At 46.5% G+C, this 21,747-nt stretch overlaps 2 protein-coding genes across 2 annotated transcripts in view; one reads left to right on the top strand and one right to left on the bottom strand.

The window, feature by feature from the left end:
• The first annotated feature begins 5,417 nt into the window (after positions 1 to 5,417).
• LOC140720544 (uncharacterized) lies at positions 5,418 to 12,735 on the top strand. The gene is made up of 2 exons (XM_073035382.1): positions 5,418 to 6,110; positions 10,370 to 12,735. The coding sequence occupies exon 2, from the start codon at positions 10,888 to 10,890 to the stop codon at positions 12,463 to 12,465; it is 1,578 nt and encodes a 525-aa protein (XP_072891483.1). The 5' UTR covers positions 5,418 to 6,110; positions 10,370 to 10,887; the 3' UTR covers positions 12,466 to 12,735.
• Positions 12,736 to 16,274: 3,539 nt separating this feature from the next.
• Positions 16,275 to 21,747, bottom strand: part of LOC140720517 (uncharacterized) — a gene marked incomplete at its 5' end in the record, with an annotated part of 422,150 nt that continues 416,677 nt past the window's right edge. The window contains 2 exon segments of the mRNA XM_073035361.1: positions 16,275 to 16,327; positions 16,697 to 17,607. Coding sequence (XP_072891462.1) covers positions 16,275 to 16,327; positions 16,697 to 17,607 — 964 coding nt within the window.

Genomic DNA, 21,747 nt, shown 5'->3' with positions numbered 1-21,747 from the left:
AAATATCTTTCCAATAATTTTGCAAACAGGGGCAAGACCAGAACATGTGGGTCAATGAAGCGACTTCAGAATGACATCTGTCACTGGTTGGATTAACATAAGAATAAAATTGAGCGAGTTTATCCTTGGACATGTGAGCCCTATGAACAACCTTAAATTGTATTAGGCATGTTTAGCACAAATAGAAGAAGAATTGACTAATTGTAAAATTTTCTCCCACTGCTCTGTGGGTATAAGACAGTGAAGTTCTTTTTCCCATTCCTTCTTAATTATTTCTGATACTCCTGGCTGTATTTTCATGATCATATGATAAATGATGGCTACTTAACCCTTCCGGGAAGGATTCAGAGCTAGAAATTTTCTGTAATGTCCATTGGACATAATTTCAGAAAATACTAACATTCAAGAAATTTCTAACTTGCAAGTATCTAAAAAAAATGAGTTTTAGGCTGTATAGCTGTTCAAAGGACATAAAACTGTTATCTAAAAATAGATCATGAAAACATGTTATACCTTTTGTTTTCCATAACACAAAGGCCTGGTCCATAAAAGAGGGCTGGAAAAAGAAGTTAGATATAATAGGGCTTGATTATTCAAGCCAAAGAATTTACAAAATTGAAACCATATTCTTAATGTATGTTTAATTATAGGATTAGTTATTTGTTTATTCGGTTTAGATAAAGCAAAAGGAAGCGAAGATCCTAAAATAGAAAACAATGAGAAGTTTTGTACAGATTTACACTTCAAATTTACCCATTGTGGGCAAGGTACTATGACCGATACTTGTGTCCAAAATATTAAATACTGAATATTAACTGCCCAATAGTAAAATCTCAGGTTTGGCAAAGCAAAACCACCTTCCTTCTTAGGCTTCTGTAAATATTTTTTACTTAATGTAGGATTTTTATTCTGCCACACATACGAGGATATTTTGGAGTCAATAATATCAAAAAAAGATTTAGGAATAAAAATTGGTAATGCTTGGAATAAATATAAAAATTTGGGTAATACTATCATCTTGATGGTATTAATTCGACCAACCAATGACAGAGATAATTGGGACCACCTGGTAACAAGTTGCTTGATTTGTTCAATTAAAGGTAAAAAATTAACTTTCAATAAACCTTTATGTTTCCTGGTAATTTTAATACCCAAATAAGTAAAATGATCTGTGACAACTTTAAATGGTAAGTGTTTATAAATTGGAACTTGCATATTTAATGGAAATAATTCACTCTTATTAAAATTCAGTTTGTAGCCAGAAAAGCTACTAAACTGAGCAAGCAAGGATGAAATATCAGAAATAGATCTCTCAGGGTCAGATATGTATAGTAACAAACCATCAGCATATAATGATAACTTATAAGTCCCTTACCCACAGGTAGTACCAAAAATATTAGGTGATTCACGAATGGCAACGGCTAAAGGTTCCAAAGCAATGTCAAATAATAGAGGACTTAAAGGACAGCCTTGCCTCGTACCACGGGACAACTGAAAAAAAGGAGATCTTTGAGTATTGGTAAGAACTGAAGCAAAAGGATTATAATAGATTAATTTAATCCATGATATAAATTTCAAGCTAAAATTAAAATTCTGCAACGTATCAAATAAATATAGCCATTCAACTATATCGAACGCCTTTTCAGCATCTAAGGAAATGACATTCTGGTATTTTAGATGAAGAAGTATAAATTATATTAATTAATTTTCTAATGTTAAAAGATGAATAACAGTTTTTAATAAATCTGGTCTGATCTTCTGAGATAATTTGAGGTAATGCATTTTCTAATATAGTGGCCAAAATTTTGGTAAAAATCTTAGAATCCGTATTCAGCAAGGATATTGGCCGATAGGATGCACATTCAGTGGGGTCTTTATCTTTTTTAAGAATTGGAGAAATGGAGGCATCATAAAAAGATTGTGGTTATTTACCTACAGTTAACGCATCTTTAAAAATTTTACAAAGCCAAGGAGCTAGTACAGAAGAAAAGGATTTTAAAAATTCAGCAGTATAACCGTCCGGACCAGGGGCTTTATCTGAATTCATTGAAAAAGAGAGTGGGTTCCCCTTTCCAGACCCTGCCCGGGGAGTTGCGCCACTCCTCAGGGTTATATATGGAGCCAGTGATCATTAATGGAGAATGTGTGGAGCAGGTTAAGACCTACAAGTATCTGGGAGTACAGTTGGACGAGAAGCTAGACTGGACTGCCAACACAGATGCCTTGTGCAGGAAGGCACAGAGTCGACTGTACTTCCTTAGAAGGTTGGCGTCATTCAATGTCTGCAGTGAGATGCTGAAGATGTTCTATAGGTCAGTTGTTGAGAGCGCCCTCTTCTTTGTGGTGGCGTGTTGGGGAGGAAGCATTAAGAAGAAGGACGCCTCACGTCTTAATAAGCTGATAAGGAAGGCGGGCTCTGTCGTGGGCAAAGTACTGGAGAGTTTAACATCGGTAGCTGAGCGAAGGGCGCTGAGTAGGCTACGGTCAATTATGGAAAACCCTGAACATCCTCTACATAGCACCATCCAGAGACAGAGAAGCAGTTTCAGCGACAGGTTACTGTCGATGCAATGCTCCTCAGACAGGATGAAGAGGTCAATACTCCCCAATGCCATTAGGCTTTACAATTCAACTGCCAGGACTTAAGAACTTTTTTTTAAAGCTATTATTAATGCTTTTTGAGTTAGTGATTTAGATGCATATCATATTATTGCTGAGTTAAGTATTGTATGTAATGAGTTTTTGCTACAACAAGTGTATGGGACATTGGAAAAAATGTTGAATTTCCCCATGGGGATGAATAAAGTATCTATCTATCTATCTATCTATCTATATATAGAACCTCTCGGGCAGGGACAGGGAGTGGGTTCCCCTTTCCAGACCCTGCCCGGGGACTTTTGCCACTCCTCAGGGTTATATATGGAACCTTTCAGACAGGGACAGGGATTCGGTTCCCCTTTCCCAGGCAGATGCCCAAAGGTGACCGGGAGCCACCAGAGTGGCTGATGTAATACAAGCCATGGCACGGTGGGTCACTGAGGTAAGGGAACCCATTTGAATGACAGCCCGACTGCATGCGGATTTTGGTGAATTTACACGATACCGACAGAAAAAAGGAGAATCCCTTGCGTACTTTATAGCTCGTTTTAAGGAAACGTGAGAGTCCAATGCCGGCAAACCCCTGGACAGATCAGTATGTCCAGCTGGCAGTGCAGACTTTTCTAAACTGTCTCAGACCCAAGCCTGCCCACTCCTTTAAGTTAACTAATCTCAATTCACTGTGTCAGACCTGGCCCCACGTGACATAAATTCTGATGTATAGGGAGCGCAATTGACTCTTTAAATGGACTGGGGAAAAGCGAGAGTGTGCACAGAGAACCGGTAGTGAGCAGATCGAGTTCGGGTCCCAACGAAGAACCCAGAACGGGTGGCAGGATCGTGCGGATGGTGCAGATGAAGAGGACACTTGGCTAAGGACAGAAACGGGGTTTGTAGAAAGAGGGGACATTGGGCCAGAGATTGTCGCACTGCAATCACAGACAAGAATAATAAGAGGCAGGCCAGAGGGGATGGACCACAGTAATACTCGACAGAGTACCACATTTACTCTCCACAATCCCTTTGGTCCCGGATAGGGCAGGCCAGAGGGGACGGATCACTGCGATACTCGACAGAGTACCACATTTACTCTCCACAATCCCTTTGGTCCCGGATAGGGCAGGCCAGAGGGGACGGATCACAGTGATACTCGACAGAGTACCACAGTTACTCTCCACATTCCCTTTGGTCCCGAATAGGGCAGGCCAGAGGGGACGGATCACAGTGATACTCGACAGAGTGCAACATTTACTCTCCACGATCCCTTTGGTCCCGGATAGGTCAGGCCAGAGGGGACGGTGATACAGGCAGCTGTAATCAGGCTTACCACACAGGCAGGCTCTTTTCTCACTGCTGTAATCAGGTAGAAGGTACTAGAGCCTCAGGACTCGCCCCACCAGGGTCAGGAACAGTTACTACCCCTCAGCCATCAGGCTGTGGAACAACACAGGATAACTGCCCTCACTTGTCCATAGAGATGCTTCCACAACAAATCATCGTACTGGGACTGTTTCCAAATGAGTGAAATAAGAGGTGGTTGGACTGAGACAGATCACATTCCTGTCTCAGAATTAGAGAAATACAATCTCACAGGATATTTACAGCGAAAGGGCTGGAATGAAGTTTCCCATAAGGTGCGGAACCAGCGGTCACAGACTCAAAATCGGAGGACAACTCAGCAGGACTGAGATGAGGAGAAATTTCCTCACCCAGAGTGCAGTGAATCATTGCAATTATCTCCACAAGGTTTCTAAATTTAATAGACATATCCTGGGGCTCAGCGGTGATGGGAAGTTGCAGGGAAGTGGTGCTGAGGTCAATAGTCAAGCATGTTCTGAGTGAAGGGCAGAAAGGTTGCAAGGGGCGGAATTGCCACGCCTTCTCTATTTCTGATTTTCTGAAACACGAGTTTACCTTTGTGCCTCACTGTTTCTTGTCCTGTCAGATTGAACAGGGAGCGCTGAGAGCACCGGACATCTATCGGCAGCCGCTGCTGTTATTTCATGTTCTAATTGTTTATTTGCATTGGCGAAGTTTGTTGTCTTCTGCATTCTGGTTGATCTTTCAGTGATCCAGGTATAGTTACCGTTCTGTAGCTTTGCTCTGTATAACCATATAACCATATAACAATCACTGCACGGAAACCGGCCATTCCGGCCCTCCTAGTCCGTGCCGAACTCTTAATCTCACCTAGTCCCACCTACCCGCACTCAGCCCATAACCCTCCACTCCTTTCCTGTCCATATACCTATCCAATTTTACCTTAAATGACACAACTGAACTGGCCTTTACTACTTCTACAGGAAGTAGTTTGTAGGAGTTGTACGTGGCGACTTATATGTACTCTGTTAGTTTTTGGAATAGTCGCTTGGGGAATCTGAGGTGGAGGAGTATTTGGGGCTTATTTAAAATTATACATAGATATTATCCAACCAATGTTTATTTGACAAGGGTTAATTCTGATATTGAAACTAACTGTTCTTTTTGTGGTTTATATCCAGAGAATTTATTTCATCTGTTTTGGGATTTTGAATATGTTAAAACTTTTTGGGTTGATGTTGGTCAATTTATAGATCAATATATTAATGTGGATTTTACTTTTTGTTTTCAAAATGTCTTATTTGGGTTTACTAATAACACCAAATCTCATAGGGATCATTTCTTTATCATAAATCTTTTGTTATTTACAGCAAATTTTATATCCATAAATGCAATCACAGCAATAAGAAACCTTCATTTATATTTTGATGTCAGACTTCAAACTATACTTTAATACTCTGAAAACTTCTCATAGCCAGAAGGCTGTAAAGACTTGTTGGGGTTAATTAGTGTTGGGGTTAATTAGTAGTGGGGTTAATTTGTGTCAGGGTTAATTCGTGTTGGGGTTAATTCGGGACCGCCATTACAGGTCAGGAGTGGCTCACGTAACGCACATCATGTTAGCTGGAATGCGAGGGAGGGGGAGCGAAACTGGGGACCCCGCTACACCGATACTATTAGTGTCACGCGATACAGTAAACAAAAGAAACTCGTGAGCATCTGGCTATGGGCCAATAGATGGACACGAGTACCTGATATTACCTAATATGTAACGGGGTATTGTGGTGGGGGGAAAAAGGGATATAAATAAGAGCAGATTGTAAGGAGAGGCCAGAAAGCGCGCCTTCTCCAGCGATTCCGTCGATTCGCTGTACCAGTTACGATTCCAGCCAATAAAGCCACGTGTTGCTATATTCTGGTGTTGGTTGTCTCTCTTCCTAAAAGAATACAGGGCAGAATTTCAAGCCCAACATTTGGTGACCCCGACGTGGGGAGGGAGAGACAACACAGGCTGGCGGGTCCGACAGCAGACAACTTGCGGCCGCAACCTCGAATAAGGTAAGGAAGTGCCTGTTATATCTAAGACTTCCACTAGATAGTTGAATTACTGAGTTAGATCTTGTCTGCTGACGGAACCTCACCAACCCCAAATTACCTCGAGGAAGTTCATTCCAGGTGCGGAATCGTGACTGGTAAGTACTTATTTTTCTTATCCGTTTTAGCAGGATCCTCCGCCCGTGGAAAAGTCTTCTGAGTGAGTGGAGTTGAGAACCCCGCCGCCCATAAGGGCATAAAAGTCTCAGAAGTGAGGAGGAGAAAGTGTTCCGTGGTACACCTTAGTGCACGGGGATTTTGACTGCGCCTACCTTAGACCGGTTGTTAAGAGGAGAAATCTCCCACGCGAAGGTCAGGTTTTGAAAGGCGACTGTCCCACATTTTGATCCTCTCTGTGCACTGGGGAGCCATGGAACACTTCAACTTTAAGTTACCAAAACTCAGACACCTGCGTGTTGAACAACCTGGTGTCCCGTGGTGGCGACTGAGCCTAAACCACGGCACTAATCTTACATCGCAGCTATTGTTAGATAATGCCATTATGGACCCCAACAATGTACTTAAGGTACTAGACCAGGCACCCCACCAGAAAGACCACCTTCTAAGTGAGGTTCGACGCACCCTTGTAGACCCCGTTCACATGACTAAAATTTTGGATAACCTGGCAGAGAATCCCCAAGCATCTGCCAGAACTGATAAAGTTAGGTAATCCGCCCCCTGCCTGGGAAGGAATAAAGCAGGCCCCGCCACACAAATGGAAGACGGAGCTCACAATGAGTCTGACCCCAAAGTGGGAGTCACGGGATTGGCCTGAGAAGGGATCAATGCAATCAAACTTTCCGCGTGGCATTGGACCTTTAACAACCGTGCCCCTATCGGGCACCGCCCATCCGGCGAGTACAACCGCGGAACTGGTGTTTGTGGCAGTCCATCTCACGTATCCCCCTGATTCAGACTTCACCCAAAAGGAGTCCGCGACTGTGGCCCCCGCCACTGTCGCTGCAAATAGACCACGCACTGGAGAGGTGCTCCAGAGCGTCAGACACTCGATCTCCCATAACAATACAGTAAAGGAAGGTGAAAAGAAATTACACATGTTAGAAAAAAGCCTTCAGGCGTGGAGAGACAAAGGATGGTTCCCAGCCGATGACCAACCATTTCTGACCCTCTCCTTGCTGGCTGAATTTCAACTTCGTGTCCTCAATGATATGGAAAACAGACGAGGGGAGGCAAAACGAAAGTTATTTGGGAAATCCAAGTCCGTAGCCAAATTAGGGGATGAGGATGTGTATCTCAAGGAATTCCTGTCCCGGTTCCAGGCGCATGCGGACAAACCGCCGGGGAACTCCGAGCTCCCGCGCCCCACCCCAAGGGAGTCAGCCACATGTCCAGACCCCGAGATTGACCCCGCAGACCCAGAGTGGATCATAGACCACCAGCCTCTTTACCCACCGTTTCCCTCCGGATGGTCTAATGCCTCTCACGCCCCGCATCACATTATCCCAGCAACGGCCCCCCCCCCACCATATGCGGAGCCCCCCCAGCCACCCAAAGCAGATCTAGCACCATCAGTCCCGTCAGCCCCACAGGAGAATGTCCAAGCTCCTATGATGGAAATAAAAGGTGGTATTATTGACGTAAAGGACCCCATCCGAGAACATATGCTCACCCTGCTGACGCAGCACAGCCAGCAACTGAAAGAACTCACTGCCCTGACAGAGGAGGCGAGGACTCTCAAGGCCCATGTCGCCCTCCCGAGGGAAGGGGAGGACTGGCCGGACTGGTGCCCGCCCTCCGAACCTCCCCACTGAGTCATTCCAGCACGTCGCCCAGGCTGGCCGACATGCCGCCCTCACGATTCTAGGTGACAAGGGAGACCCTGAGCTGAGGCGACAGACCGAGCCTCAAGGGCCTCCAAAGGAGGACACGGTAGTAGTGACAGGGTATGGACTGCATGCCGCACTGGTAAAAGGCAGCCCGTCCGTAAATCAGACCAACGAACCCGACCCCTCGGAGGATAGGGATAGCATGGACGCGGTTAGCACGCCGGGGGATGGTGTCTCCTGGCCGGGTCTACAGGGCCCCTTACTGGCCACACATGGGGGAGGAGTAAAGTATGTCCCCTGGGCCCGTACTGATCTGGACACGTTAATAAAAAAGCTGCCGCCACTAGCATTTGGTGACCGCGATCCCACAACCAGCCTCAGCCCAGCTGGCCGAGGTCTACGGCCTCCTGCGCGCCTTAGAGCTTAGTGAGGGTTTGCGAGTCAATATTTACACCGACTCTAACTACGCGTGGGGGGCTGTGCATATAGAGGGAGCAGCTTGGATCCGGCGGGGTTTCAGGACCGCGGCTGGTACCCCGGTGAAGCATGAGAGACCTCTCCGCAGGTTAAGGGCAGTCCGCTTGCCGACTCAGGTCGCAGTGATAAAGGTGGTAGGCCACAGCTCCTCAAACACCCTCGAGGCTAGGGGTAATGATGCGGCCGACCGGGCGGCAAAAGCCGCAATTCAAATGCCCACCCTGAGGTCAGGGAGGGACACCTCAGACTGTGAGCCTCCTGGCTCGCCCCGCCCGGAGCCGGTCCAGCCGGAATCCCGAGGTTTACAGGTCGCTCCGTTGCTCAAAGCGGATGCTATGCTCCACCTTGTTGAGTTACAGGGGGCAGCATCGGCAGCAGAGCGTCGGGAGTGGATTAACAAGGGAGCTGCTCGACAACACTTCACTGTGGGTGATACGGACCACCATATCTGGCGGTCCGAGGGAGGGGAGATAGTAGCACCCAGGGTATTACTACTGTCACTATTTAAGGAGATCCATGGGCCCACCCACATAGGGATAGCCAAGGTAATAAAACTTATAAAGAATCACTGGTGGACTCCAAAATTAAAGGAGCACATGGAAAATTTGAGAGCTGAATGTAAAATCTGTAACGAACACAATGCCTGGAGACCACTGCCCCATCCGATGCTCAAATTCCCCAACCCCACGGGACCATGGCAGGAAATTTGTATGGATTTCACGGACATGGGAGCAAGATTAAGGACCCCCAAGAACCACCGATACCTGTTAGTTATAGTGGACCGATTCTCGAGATGGGTAGAAGCTTTCCCCAGAAGGGCGGAGGATGGTGAGACGGTGGTCAACGTCCTTACCCAGGAACTGATTCCCCGATACGGAGTCCCCACTAAAATCTGCACAGACAATGGCACCCACTTTAAAAACGAACACTTGGCCAGAGTAGAGGGCATTCTAGGGATAACCCATCGGTTCGGCAGTGTCTACCACCCAGAAAGCCAGGGTCTAGTGGAAAGAGCAAATCGAACCATAAAAGACAAAATTGCAAAAGTAATGGCGGGCACCCAGCTCACTTGGGTGGAGGCACTCCCCCTGGCTCTGATGTCCATGCGGCAAGAAAAGAATGGGGAAACTTTTCTAACACCACACGAGATACTAACGGGGCGCTCCATGTCAGGCCGCGCACATCGCCACGGTGGGAGGAAATCTGGGAGACAATGAATCAGGACATGACCCAATACCATCAAGATGGCGGCGCGACGACGCAGGGCGCAGCGGCCACTCCAGTAAGGAATATCCGTTATCTGTAAGTAGGGGCCGTGCACAATCCTGATTTGATTGAGACGGATGTGTGAAGCACGGAGGAACATCTGGCGAAACTTCTGACATGCCTGTGCTGCTGACGCTGCTACTGAGCGATCGGAGAGATCTCCAGAGAGGAAGGCCCCGAATCCTCGGCTTTGCCTGTTGCTTGGTGGCCGGAGCCGGGGTTGAAGCACTCGGCAGAGATGGTGCTCGGTGCTCGGTGTCGGAGGGCTGGTCGGAGGCACGAAGTTGTCGGAAGTTTTCGGACGGACTCACAGTTGCCACGTTGGAGGTTTCTTCCTTCTGCCATCTGCGTGAGATGATGGGCTATCTGGGACTTTGAGACTTTTTTTTACCGTGCCCATGGTCTGCTCTTATCAAATTATGGTATTGCTTTGCACTGTTGTAACTGTATGTTATAATTATGTGGTTTTTTTGGTCAGTTAGTCTTGGTCTGTCTTGTGTTTATGTGATATCATACTGGAGGAACATTGAATTTCCCCTTGGGGATGAATAAAGTATCTATCTATCTATCTATCTATCTATCTACATGAGAGTCCTGGGCCAGATGGTGAGGCTCATAGCTAAACAAGACAGGAATGCCCACCCTGAGGATGCAGCCCCCGAGCTGCCGCTAAAAATAGATGAGGTCTACCTGCGGCAACCAGGGCGCTCCTCCTGGAGCGAGCAGCGATGGCATGGCCCGTACCCTATTACAGAAATTTCAAACAATACACTCAAGGTGGGAAGGGAGGGGGACAATAACTGGCACCATTTCTCGCACTGCTCCAGGACAAAGAAAGGAAGACCGATTGATCCCGACTCCGACATAGAGGAGGAGGAAGCCGAGGAGGATGACGCCATGGAAAACCCTGATATGGGTAGGAGTGATGCTCCTAGGTAAGGCGCCGATGGCCGAAGCGGGAAGGGGAGGAGATGCGTGCGGGGCGAATATCATCCTTAATGCGGACCCTCATACGGGTAGGACATTCCAGTTCGACCTGTGCGATGTGATCAACTGCTGGGGCGACAAGAGAGCCTGGACTGGGTATAATGTCTACATGTGTCCATTCACCTTGGGATACCCGAACCCATGAGTAAAGGAGTGTAGCGCATGGATAAATGTATGGTGGTGGACAGGCCCAGACCAGTCCTGGCTGGATAAGAGGCCAAACAATCGAGGGTCCTCCAAACCCTACTATGAGTTTAAGAGGAAGGTGAGCCTTTACAGGGGCTCCGTTTGGGGAAGAAAGCAGGGAGCGAACCCGTTAATCCTGACACTCAAGGAAGAAATACACAACCCTTTTAGTATGGAGGGATGGTCGTCACAGACCTGCTCCACTCATCGCGGGTCAGAGGACAGGGAGCATGGGGCGGGGGGCGTGATCTACCTGATCATAAGGGCGGACGTGACAGGCCGAGACCCATGTGGAATTATCCGGATCAATCTGGGAACTTACACAGACCCAGGATTGGGTCCCACAGCCAGCCCTGTTCTGGTAAAGAGTTCGGACTCGAGTAAGATAACTCCCCGGGAGTATATTGCAATTGAGACAGGGTACGTGGAAGCAAACGCCTGGGTTGACCGAGTGGTCCAATACACCACCCAGGCAGCGATAGGGGACTGCTGGGTATGTGCTACGGGGAAACCCACACTCCTCATGAGTCCTAGCCCCTTCGAGGAAGAAAACGACACCTTCCGTTGCGCCCTCGAACTCATGTCACTAACCAACCCCTCCGCCGGGTGCAAGTCCTGGGAAACCTATTTCCCCATGGCCCCGGCCAATGTGACCCCACCAGCCTTTAGGGTGGACCCGATCAGGAACATCACTTGCGTTACTAACCTGTCCCCGTCGGATCAGCCCTACAGAGTGGGAAACATACCTGACAGTGCATGCTCTACCCGGATCAGTCTAACTGGCACCGAAAACGCCACCATGCTGACTGTCAGCAGAGCGGACCTCTGGTGGTACTGTGGGAAACGGGTCCTATATAATTGGCTACCTGTAAACTGGGAGGGGACCTGCACCCTGATCACCCTAAATGTACCTCTTTTCATTGCGGCAAAGAACCCAGGGGACTACACCCTCAACCCAATCCCTGATGAAATCGGGAGGTGGTATAGGAACAAGGGGGCGCTCACTGAAAGGGGGGAAAGGAACCCCGATGGGATGTGGATCGATGCTATCGGTCAGGCTAGAAACATCCCGGACGAATATAAGCTGGCAGACGAGGTAGCTGCAGGCTTTGAGAGCTTTCCACTTTTTTCAGCCATATTCCCAATCACCACCAATAAAAATGTTAACCGGATCAACCTGATCCACTATAACGTTCAGAGGCTGGCTAATCTAACCAGGGACATCGCGGAAGCTGTCCACGAGCAGCTATCACAGACGTCCCTAATGACCCTGCAGAACAGAATTGCCATAGACATGATCTTAGCAGAGAAGGGCGGAGTGTGCGCCCTGTTTGGTGACATGTGCTGTATGTCCATAGCGAACAATACAGGCCCGGACGGATCACTGACCAAGGGTTTGACTAAATTGCGGTCCCTGGCCAATGAGCTAAAGCAACAATCGGGAGTCAATAACCCAGTGCTGGATTGGTTGAACCGTACGTTTGGGAAATGGGGGGTCCTACTTGGACAGTTGGCTCTAGGACTGTCTATTTCAATTGCTATCTTTATCACGTGTGGTTGTTGTTGCATACCCTGTATCAGGACCCTAGTTGTCCGAACTATAGAACGAGCCTTGACTGGAAAGGATGGACCTCCACCGGCGTACCAGGCACCCTTGTTCCCGGTGGAAGGGGAGATCGAGGCCCTCCCGAAAGCGGACGCACTATGGGAGAACACGGACTGGAATGGGCCATGCCAAGGGGGAAATTGAGAGTTGTTTTTGAATAATTCTTCTGAAATGTTGCATGCTACTTGTAAAAATTGCGGATGTTTAGGGAACCCCTACCCATATTTTGTGACCCTAGGTCGGACAAATCAGGATATGCAAATAGGGAGGACACGCCAAAGAGTGCCGGGGGACGCTCACCTCCCTGCCTGATCCCGGCAGCCGCGGAAAAGCTTGTAAGGGATGTGGCCTCTGGGAGGCCAAGGGAGGGAGTGTTAGGGTTAATGTTAGGGTTAATTCGAGACTGCCATTACAGGTCATGAGTGGCTCACGTAATATTAGGAGGCCGGAATGCGAGGGAGGGGGGAGCGAAACTGGGGACTCCGCTACACCGAAACTACTAGTGTCACGCGATTCAGTAAACAAAAGAAACAGGTAACTCGTGAGTATATGGCAGCGGGCCAATAAGATGGACACAAGTGCCCGATATTACCTAATATGTAGCGGGGGGTTGTGCTGGGGAGAAAAAGGGATATAAATAAGAGCAGATTGTAAGGGGAAGTCGGAAAGCGCGCCTTCTCCAGCGACTCCGTCGATTCGCTGTGCCAGTTACGATTCTGCCAATAAAGCCACGTTTTGCTATATTCCGATGTTGGTTGTCTCTCTTCCTAAACGAACACAGGGCAGAATTTCAAGCCCAACACACTGCAAACCTTGTTCTGTGATAGGGTCGTTTTAGAACCCTGTTTCCCCTTACCCTCCTCTGTACCTTTCTCCCTTACTCCCTTTTCCCTCATTCGCATCATCCTTATGAGAGCCCATGCTTCACCATGTGTGGGATTTGAATGGATCACACATTTCACACACCCTTCTGCTCTCCTCGGTACTGTGCGATACCAAATTCCTCGGCCAGTTCCTACTCTGTCACTGAGTCAAATTCTGCGTATCCAAAGTAGGACCCAAAACACTGGAGAAAACCGGCCACAACATCGTCACAAACATAGAAGGTTCCTTCCTTTCCACTGTCTGCAGTTATGCAAAACCTCCACTGTCACCTCTATTAGTCCAGCAGCTTCTCATGGTGCCTTCTGTAAATCACCCCGTGTCCCCTGGGCGGGTGCCTGTTCCTCTGGCAGGGCTGAAGGGAAAGCTGAAGTTAGACAGAGAAGGGTTAGCTTCCCCTCCTCCGTTTCATATAAACCGTGAGTTATCCTGTCTGCTGAATGCACTGGGAAAGTTTCCGAGAATCATCCCTCATTCACCACTCCAGCACTCAATTGGGCCACGTCAAAGGGACAGAATACCGTGTCACACCCGCCCCACACCCCCGGCTCCGGTGTGTCCTGCAGTCCCTCCATTACTACAGGCGCCATTGGGGCATTGAGTGTTGAAGGTTCCACCCACTCTCGGAAAAATCTGCTGGGAGGCGGGCCACTTCCCCAATAATCCTGGCTTTTACACTGTTAGTCCCGGAGTGCAGGGACAAAGGATGGCAGACGTGGCTGTTCCTCATGGAGATCGACTGTAGTGGGTTCCCGGCACGGCCAGCATGGAGGTTGCTGTCTGTGCTGGGCCTTGGTGAAAAGAGCAAGAAGCAAGCAGCTGGCAGGATGGGGGAGGAAGCAGAAAGAGCCCCTGACCGGGTAAGGAGCTGGAGAGAGGGGTTGATCTGGATGTCAGGAACAGATGGGCAGTGACTTGGCCCTCACTTCTGATCCACCAACTGGACAGTGTAGTGGTTACGGGTTGAAACACTCTATGAAGGTTGGGCATTACCTGACCATATCTGCCCCTGGCCAAATGCTACGATTACCTCATCAGGTGACTGAAGACAGCAACCCTGTGTGTGATACAAGCGTCTCTTCATACGCTAAATCACCCCAATCTGCATCACCATCATCGTCCGTCCTCGCACATATCACTCCTCTCCGAGCTGAGAGTTCACTTTGCAGATTTTCCATCTGTTTTAAACACTTGCGATCAGCGCAGCCTTTCCTCTCAGCTGCCGATTTCTTCATGACATTCACAACAGCCGGAAATCCCGACCCTGACTTTTCCTTTCTCTAATTCTATATCCGCCTCTTTATACTCCTCTTCAGTTTTCTCATTTTCTCTTGTTAACGCTTCACACTGAGCCTGAAACTGACTCATGTGGATCAAATTCACCTGATCCTGCTCCGTCAGAATTTCTAACCCTTCCCTACACTTACACAATTCGTCTGTCAGTTTCAGTTTTTTCTCTCTTCACTTCAATTAGATCATCCAACAAACATCACATTACAACATTTTTAATCCCTTATAATTTCTTTAATTTATTTTCACTAACAATTTTTCACAATTCTTCCTCCACAGTCCCGGACCCTTGGCTGTCAAACTTTTCTAACCACGTATCATAATCTGACCATTTCCTTAATAATTAACCATGAAAGTAATCTCTGAAATCCTCTGAATCCCTGGGTTCTTCCTGTCCTTTCCCTTTCACAGTTTAATATCCTAACCTACTGTATGGTTCAACTCGACATCAGGGTCCCAGCCCACTTTTCTTTCTTTTCGAGTGCAGCCCAGGGCGCGAAAATACGTTCACCGTTCATCAACTGAGATCAGTTTGGAAACTCACCAGGGAACTCTTAATTAATCAAAGCTCGCACTTTATTGTTCCTGCACAAACAACAAAGTAACTATGTTGATCCCAGGCTAACAACTTAAAACATGAATTCCACTATTCCTTCTGTATTAATACACACACTCACCACTTCTCAAATTCACAACACTGAAACATTTTTGTCCAAATGATCGATCATTTCTTCTCTGAGTCCCTTCCAAGAGGGTTCTGCCTTGTGATCGTTAATCTCAAGAGTTATCACACCTTTGAATTTCAAATTGTACTTGTTAAACACCTCTTATCAGTTCAGAGGATGCATCTCATTCTTGTTGACTGAAGTTTATCAGGCTGATGATTAACAGATTGCTATTGGATGTAGTCCAAAGGCTACACAACTTCATGCCGACGGTGATTTCTTTTGTTCTCTTCAGCTCTGGTTCAGACACTCGGCAGAAATAACGAGATTCCTTCTGCAGCCCTGCCACTGTACACAATACACACCCTATAGTTATAGTGACTTCAGGTTCAGCGATAACGAGATTCCTTCTGCAAATTTGACAGTATACATAATACACAGTTTATGTGAGAGTGATTTCAAGCTTACAATGGGAATACCAGAAACTTCTTGTGTTCAGTTGATCTGATTAGGTTATACCATAGCAATCAATTCACAAACTAGGGGTTGCAGAGCAGCTTCAGAAAATGGCAGCCTCTATCCCTTTGACCCCATGGCAAGAACACATATAATTGAACACTCTACTTCCGCTGTCATTGACCCATTCAAGTTTGTTGTTATCTTCCATATGTTAATTCATTCCTGACCCACTGTGGTGTATTTTAGTGCAGAGCAGTCAGGATGGGATCCTCCTCCTGTCAGATGTGGGAAATCTGGATATCTAACAGTTTCCCTGATGACTATATTTGCAGGAAGTGCACCCAATCACAGCGCCTGACTGATTGGTTCAGGGAGTTGGATGTACTCAGGATCATTCGGGAGTCTGAAGATACAATCAATGAAACATCTGAAGAGATGGCCACACCCAGAGTACAAGCTTCGGATAGGAGATGCGTGACCACCAGCAGAGGTAAGGGTCATTAGGAAGGCAGTGCAGGGCTGTCCTATGGGCATTCTCCTCAGCAGAACACCTTGTTGGATACTGCTGGGTGGATGGTGGTTGACCCATTGGGGCACGGCAGCAACAGAAAGGCCGGTAGCACTGTCGGCTCTGATGCTCAATAGGGAAGTGTAAATTCAGGACTTGCGGTAGTTATAGGAGATGACAGTCAGGGGAGAGAAAGGAGATGCTGTCAATGAGGACAGGATTTAAATTAGAACTGATTTCTGTGTCACAGATCCAAACCATTAAACTCCAGTCCCATTAAACGTGAACATCAGCTGAGGAATACCTCCCACGCCCAGTGGCAGAGTGCAGAACTGGGTTTGATAAACAGCCGAGTTCAGCACCAACAGTCACTTTTGAACTTGATTCAGTAAGTGTGATGGTGAAATATCCAGCCTGTAGCCTGTAGCCTGTTTAAACAGTTTCCCCAGTGTGAACTCGGTAGTGCGTCACAAGGTGGGATGACTGAGAGAATCTCTTCCCACATTGGAGCAGGAGATTGGCCTCTCCCCAGTGTGGACTCGTCGGTGTGTCTGTAAGTCGGATGACTGACCGAATCTCTCTCCGCATTCAGAGCAGGCGTACAGCCTCTCCCCAGTGTGAATTCGCTGATGTACCATCAGTTGAGATGACTGAGTAAATCCCCTTCCACAGTCTGAGCAGGTGTACGGCCTCTCCCCAGTGTGAATACGCTGATGTATCATCAGTTGAGATGACTGTGTAAATCCCCTTCCACAGTCTGAGCAAGGGAACGGTCTCTCCCCAGTGTGAACTCGTTGATGCACCTTCAGTTGATATGACCGAATAAACCCTTTCCCACAGTCTGAGCAGATGAACAGCCTCTCCCCAGTGTGAATTCGCTGATGTGTCTTCAGTTCAACTGACCGAGTAAATGCCTTCCCACAGTCTGAGCAGGTGAATAGCCTCTCTCCAGTATGAACTCGCTGATGCACCTGTAGGTCAGATAAATGAATGAATCTGTTCGCACATTCAGAGCAGGAAAATGGCCTCTCCCCAGTGTGAATTCGCTGATGTACCATCACTTGAGATGACCGAGTAAATGCCTTCCCACAGTCTGAACAGGTGAACGGCCTCTCGCCAGTATGAACTCGCCGGTGGGTCTGTAGCCTGGATGAGTCAGTGAATCCTTTCCCACAGACTGAGCAGGTGAACGGCCTCTCTTCAGTGTGAATTTGCTGATGCACCTTCAGTTGAGATGACCGAGTAAACCCTTTGCCACAGTCTGAACAGGTGAACGGCCTCTCCCCAGTGTGAGTTCGCTGATGTATCTTCAGTTCAGATGACCAAGTGAATCCCTTCCCACAGTCTGAGCAGGTGAATGGCTTCTCCCCAGTGTGAAGTGACTGGTGTCTCTGCAATTGCGATGACTGAGTGAATGCCTGCCCACAGTCTGAGCAGGTGAACGGCTTCTCACCAGTGTGAACTCGCTTGTGTGTCAGTAGGCTGGATGACCGAGTGAATCCCTTCCCACAATCAGCGCAGGTGAACGACATCTTATCAGTGTGAACTCGCTGGTGGCATGCAGGTCAGATGAGTGAGTGAAGAGTGAATCCCTTCCCACAGTTCTTTGTCAATTCATAAGTCAAATGTCGGATGTAGTAAACCCCTTGCACAATCAATGCAGTTGAAGAACTGATCTCCAGTGAACAAATGCTGGTGTGTTCTCAGCTCCCTGGTTCCAGTGGATTTCAGTGAGTTACCACAGGAAACTTCATTTCAGACACAAAGCACTTTTCCAGCTGTGATGAAATAATTCTTCATCTCCAAGGATCAACAGTGATACATTGTTAAATATCTAGTAACTCCTTAAATATCTGGGCAGAGACAGCAAACTGACATGTTGTTCTGTTTAAAATTCCCGTACACAATTTTTTCCATTTCTAACCTGTAAGAAAGATTTACAAAAGACTTCAATGAATGAAAGTCATCGTTCAGAGAAGTGTATGGTCATCCACTTTGTTAGAAACAATGAGAGTGCAGACTGTTTTCTCAATAGAGAGGAAATAATGTTGAAGAGTATGAGAATATAAAAGCAAGGATGTGCTGTTGAGTATTTATAAAGTGTGGCCTCACTTGGACTGTTGAGAGCAGATTCAGGCCCCTTAAGTAGAACTCATGTACTTACATTGCAGAGCATTCAAAGGAAGTTTACAAAAATATTTCTGTAATTATAAGGTTTGTCAGATGAAGAACATTTGATGGCTCGGGGCCTCTACTCACTGGAGTTCAGAATAATGAAGAGGCCCTCATTGAAATCTATCGAACATTGAAAAGTCTCGATAGAGTGGATGTGGAGAGTATGTTTACTAGAGTTGGGGAGTCTGAGACTAGAGGACACAGCCTCAAAATCCAGCTTTGTTCTTTCAGAATGGAGATGAGGAGGAATTTCTTTAACCGGAGTGAGGTGAATCTGTGGAATTTGTTGTTATGAGTTGCTCTGGAGACCAAGTAATTGGGTATATTTTAGGGAAGAGGGTGATGAATTTTTGATTAGTCAGGGATGAAGGGATATGGGGAGAAGGCAGGAGAGTGGGGCTGAGAGGGAAATGGATCAGCTGTAATGAAATGGTGGAGCAGACTCGATGGGCCAAACGACCTCATTCTGCTCCTGTATCTGATTAATTTTCACAGCCGATATATTATGAGATAATTTTAGTCTCCTTTCTGAGCTCTAACATCACACTGTTACAGCGAGGATCAACCCAAGTTGGGGGAAAACTCACCTTCTAACTGTTCATGGTGCCGGCAACTGGTCTGTCCATCTAATTCCCCAACAGTCTTCCTGTCTGTTTAAGAATGGGACATTCAATCTGTAACTTGGCCCAGTCTGATTCCTTCCATTAGTATTATTCTCTGTCCCATATTATTCTGAGTGTCCTCTACTGTAAAAACTGATACAAAAAATTTGTTCAGCGTTTCCACCATCTCCATGTCCCCTACCATTAATTTCACTGTCTCATCTCCTAGGGGACCAACATTTACTTTAGCCACCCTTTTTCTTTTTATGTAACTATAAAAACTCTTACTATCTGCTTTTATGTTTTTCGCCAATTTACTTTCATAATCTATCTTCCCCTTCTTAATCAATCTTTTTTGTTATTTGCTGCTGATCTTTAAAAGCTTCTCGATCTTCAATCTTCCCACTAGATTTAACTACCTTATATAACTTTCTTTTTAGTCGTATACTTTGCTTTATTTCTTTACTTAGCCATGGATAACTGTTTTTTTTTCTTTTACACCCTTCTTTCTTCAGTGGAATATATTTTTCTTGATAGTTGTAAAATAACTCCTTAAATATACACCACTGATCAAGTACCGATCTACCCTTTAATCTATTTTCCCAATCCATCTTAAGCAATTCCGCTCTCATACCATCATAGTCTCCTTTATTTAAGCTCAGTACGCTTGTTTGAGATCCAACCCTCTCATCCTCTAATTGAATATGGAATTCGACCATGTTATGGTCACTCATTCCAAGGGGATCCTTTACCAGTACATTTTTTATTAGTCCTGTCTCATTACACAGGACCAGATCTAAGACTGCTTGCCCCCTTGTCGGCTCAGTAACGTATTGTTCAAGGAACCCATCCCGAATGCACTCAATAAACTCTTCTTCAAGGCTGCCGTGTCCGACTTGATTAGTCCAGTCAATATGAAATTTATAATCCCCCATAATTATAGCTGTTTCCTTATTACAAGCCCCAACTATTTCCTGATTTATGCTCCAACCAACTGAGTTACAGCTGTTTGGAGGCCTATAGACTACTCCCACCACTGCTTTTTTCCCTTTACTATTTCTTATTTCTACCCAAATTGTTTCGTTATCCTGATCCTTTGAGCCAATATCATTTCGCTTTATTGCAGTGATTTCTTGCTTTATTAACATAGCCACCCCACCTCCTTTTCCTTCTTGCCTGTTTCTCCTAATTGTCGAATACCCTTGTATGTTTAATTCCCAGTCCTGGTCACCCTGCAGCCATGTTTCCGTAATTGCCACAATATCATAACCATACGTAATTATTTGTACCATCAACTCATCAATTTTATTCCTAATACTACGTGTATTCAAATAAAGGACTTTCAAATATGTTTGACACTTATTTCCTACCTTTTCCTTTTGTACAACTTTACGCTTATCTCTGTACATTCTTTCCCCTCCTGACACACTCTGTCTTTTTATTTCTCCACTTTTACCTACATCCATTACCTTCTCCATTGTCTTTTTAATTATTTGCTCTCTAGAATCCTCCCCCCCCCCCACTAGTTAGTTTAAAGACCTCTCTGCAGCCCTAGTTATATGATTCGCCAGGACACTAACCCCAGCCCGGTTCAGGTGAAGCCCGTCCCTCCGGAACAGTTCTTTCCTGTCCCAGTACTGGTCCCAAGAAGCAAAACCCACTTCTTCCACACCAGTCTTTGAGCCACGCGTTTAACTCCCTAATTTTATTTAACCTAGCCAAATTTGCTCGTGGCTCAGGTAATAATCCAGAGATTATTACCCTTGAGGTTCTGTTTTTTAATTTGACCCCTAGCTGCTCAGATTCCTGTAACAGAACCTTCTTCCTTGTCGTATCTATGCTCCATATTGGATCTGTTCCAATATGAAAGTTGGATCTGTTCCAGGTTGGAACAGATTGGAAGGTTGGAGGTTGGATCTGTTCCGAAGGGACGGTTTACACCTAAACTGGAGCGGTACTAACATTCTTGCAGGGAAGTTTGCTAGTGCTTCTTGGCGGGGTTTAAACTAAATTTGCAGGGGGCGGGGATCCGGAATGTGAGAGAGGATAGCGAGAGGAAGAATAAAGGACAGGTGGGGACCACACGGTTCCAGAATATTAAGTGTGTAGTAGAGGAAGGTGGGGCGGAACAAGTGATAAGGAGGACTCGTGTACAGAGGGATGGTCTGACGGAACATGAAGTTAAATGTGTTGAAAGAATAAGTAAATGTCGGAAGGACAACAAAATTCTAGGGGCGTATAGCCCGATGGGAGTTCGGGGAGCTGGGTTAAGCACAATAGGCAGCGATTCAAACAGAGAGAGGAGAAATGGGTTAAAAATTCTATATCTGAATGCACGAAGTGTCAGAAATAAGGCGGATGAGCTTGAAGCCCAGGTGCGAATGGGTAACTATGATGTTGTTGGGATAACGGAGACATGGCTGCAGGGAGATCAGACCTGGGAAATGAATGTACGTGCTATCGTAGGGACAGAAATGTGGGCAGAGGGGGTGGGGTGGCCCTGTTGGTGAGGAATGAGATTCAGGCCTTTGCAAGGGGGGACATAGGGTGAGGAGAAGTAGAGACTGTGTGGATAGAACTGAGGAACAGTAAGGGCAAAAGGACCCAAATGGGTGTTGTCTACAGGCCACCAAACAGTAGCATGGATATTGGGTGCAAGTTGAATAGGGAGTTAACATTGGCATATGGCAAAGATAATGTCGCAGTAGTTATGGGGGATTTCAACATGCAGGTGAACTGGGAGAATCAGGTTGGTGCTGGATCACAGGATAGGGAGTTTGTAGAGTGCCTACGGGATGCATTCTTGGAACAACTTGTACGAGAGCCGACCAGGGACAAGACTATT

This window comes from Hemitrygon akajei, unplaced genomic scaffold (assembly GCF_048418815.1).
Source record: "Hemitrygon akajei unplaced genomic scaffold, sHemAka1.3 Scf000044, whole genome shotgun sequence".
NCBI lineage: Eukaryota > Metazoa > Chordata > Chondrichthyes > Myliobatiformes > Dasyatidae > Hemitrygon > Hemitrygon akajei.
This window is presented reverse-complemented; position numbering and strand designations above follow the sequence as displayed.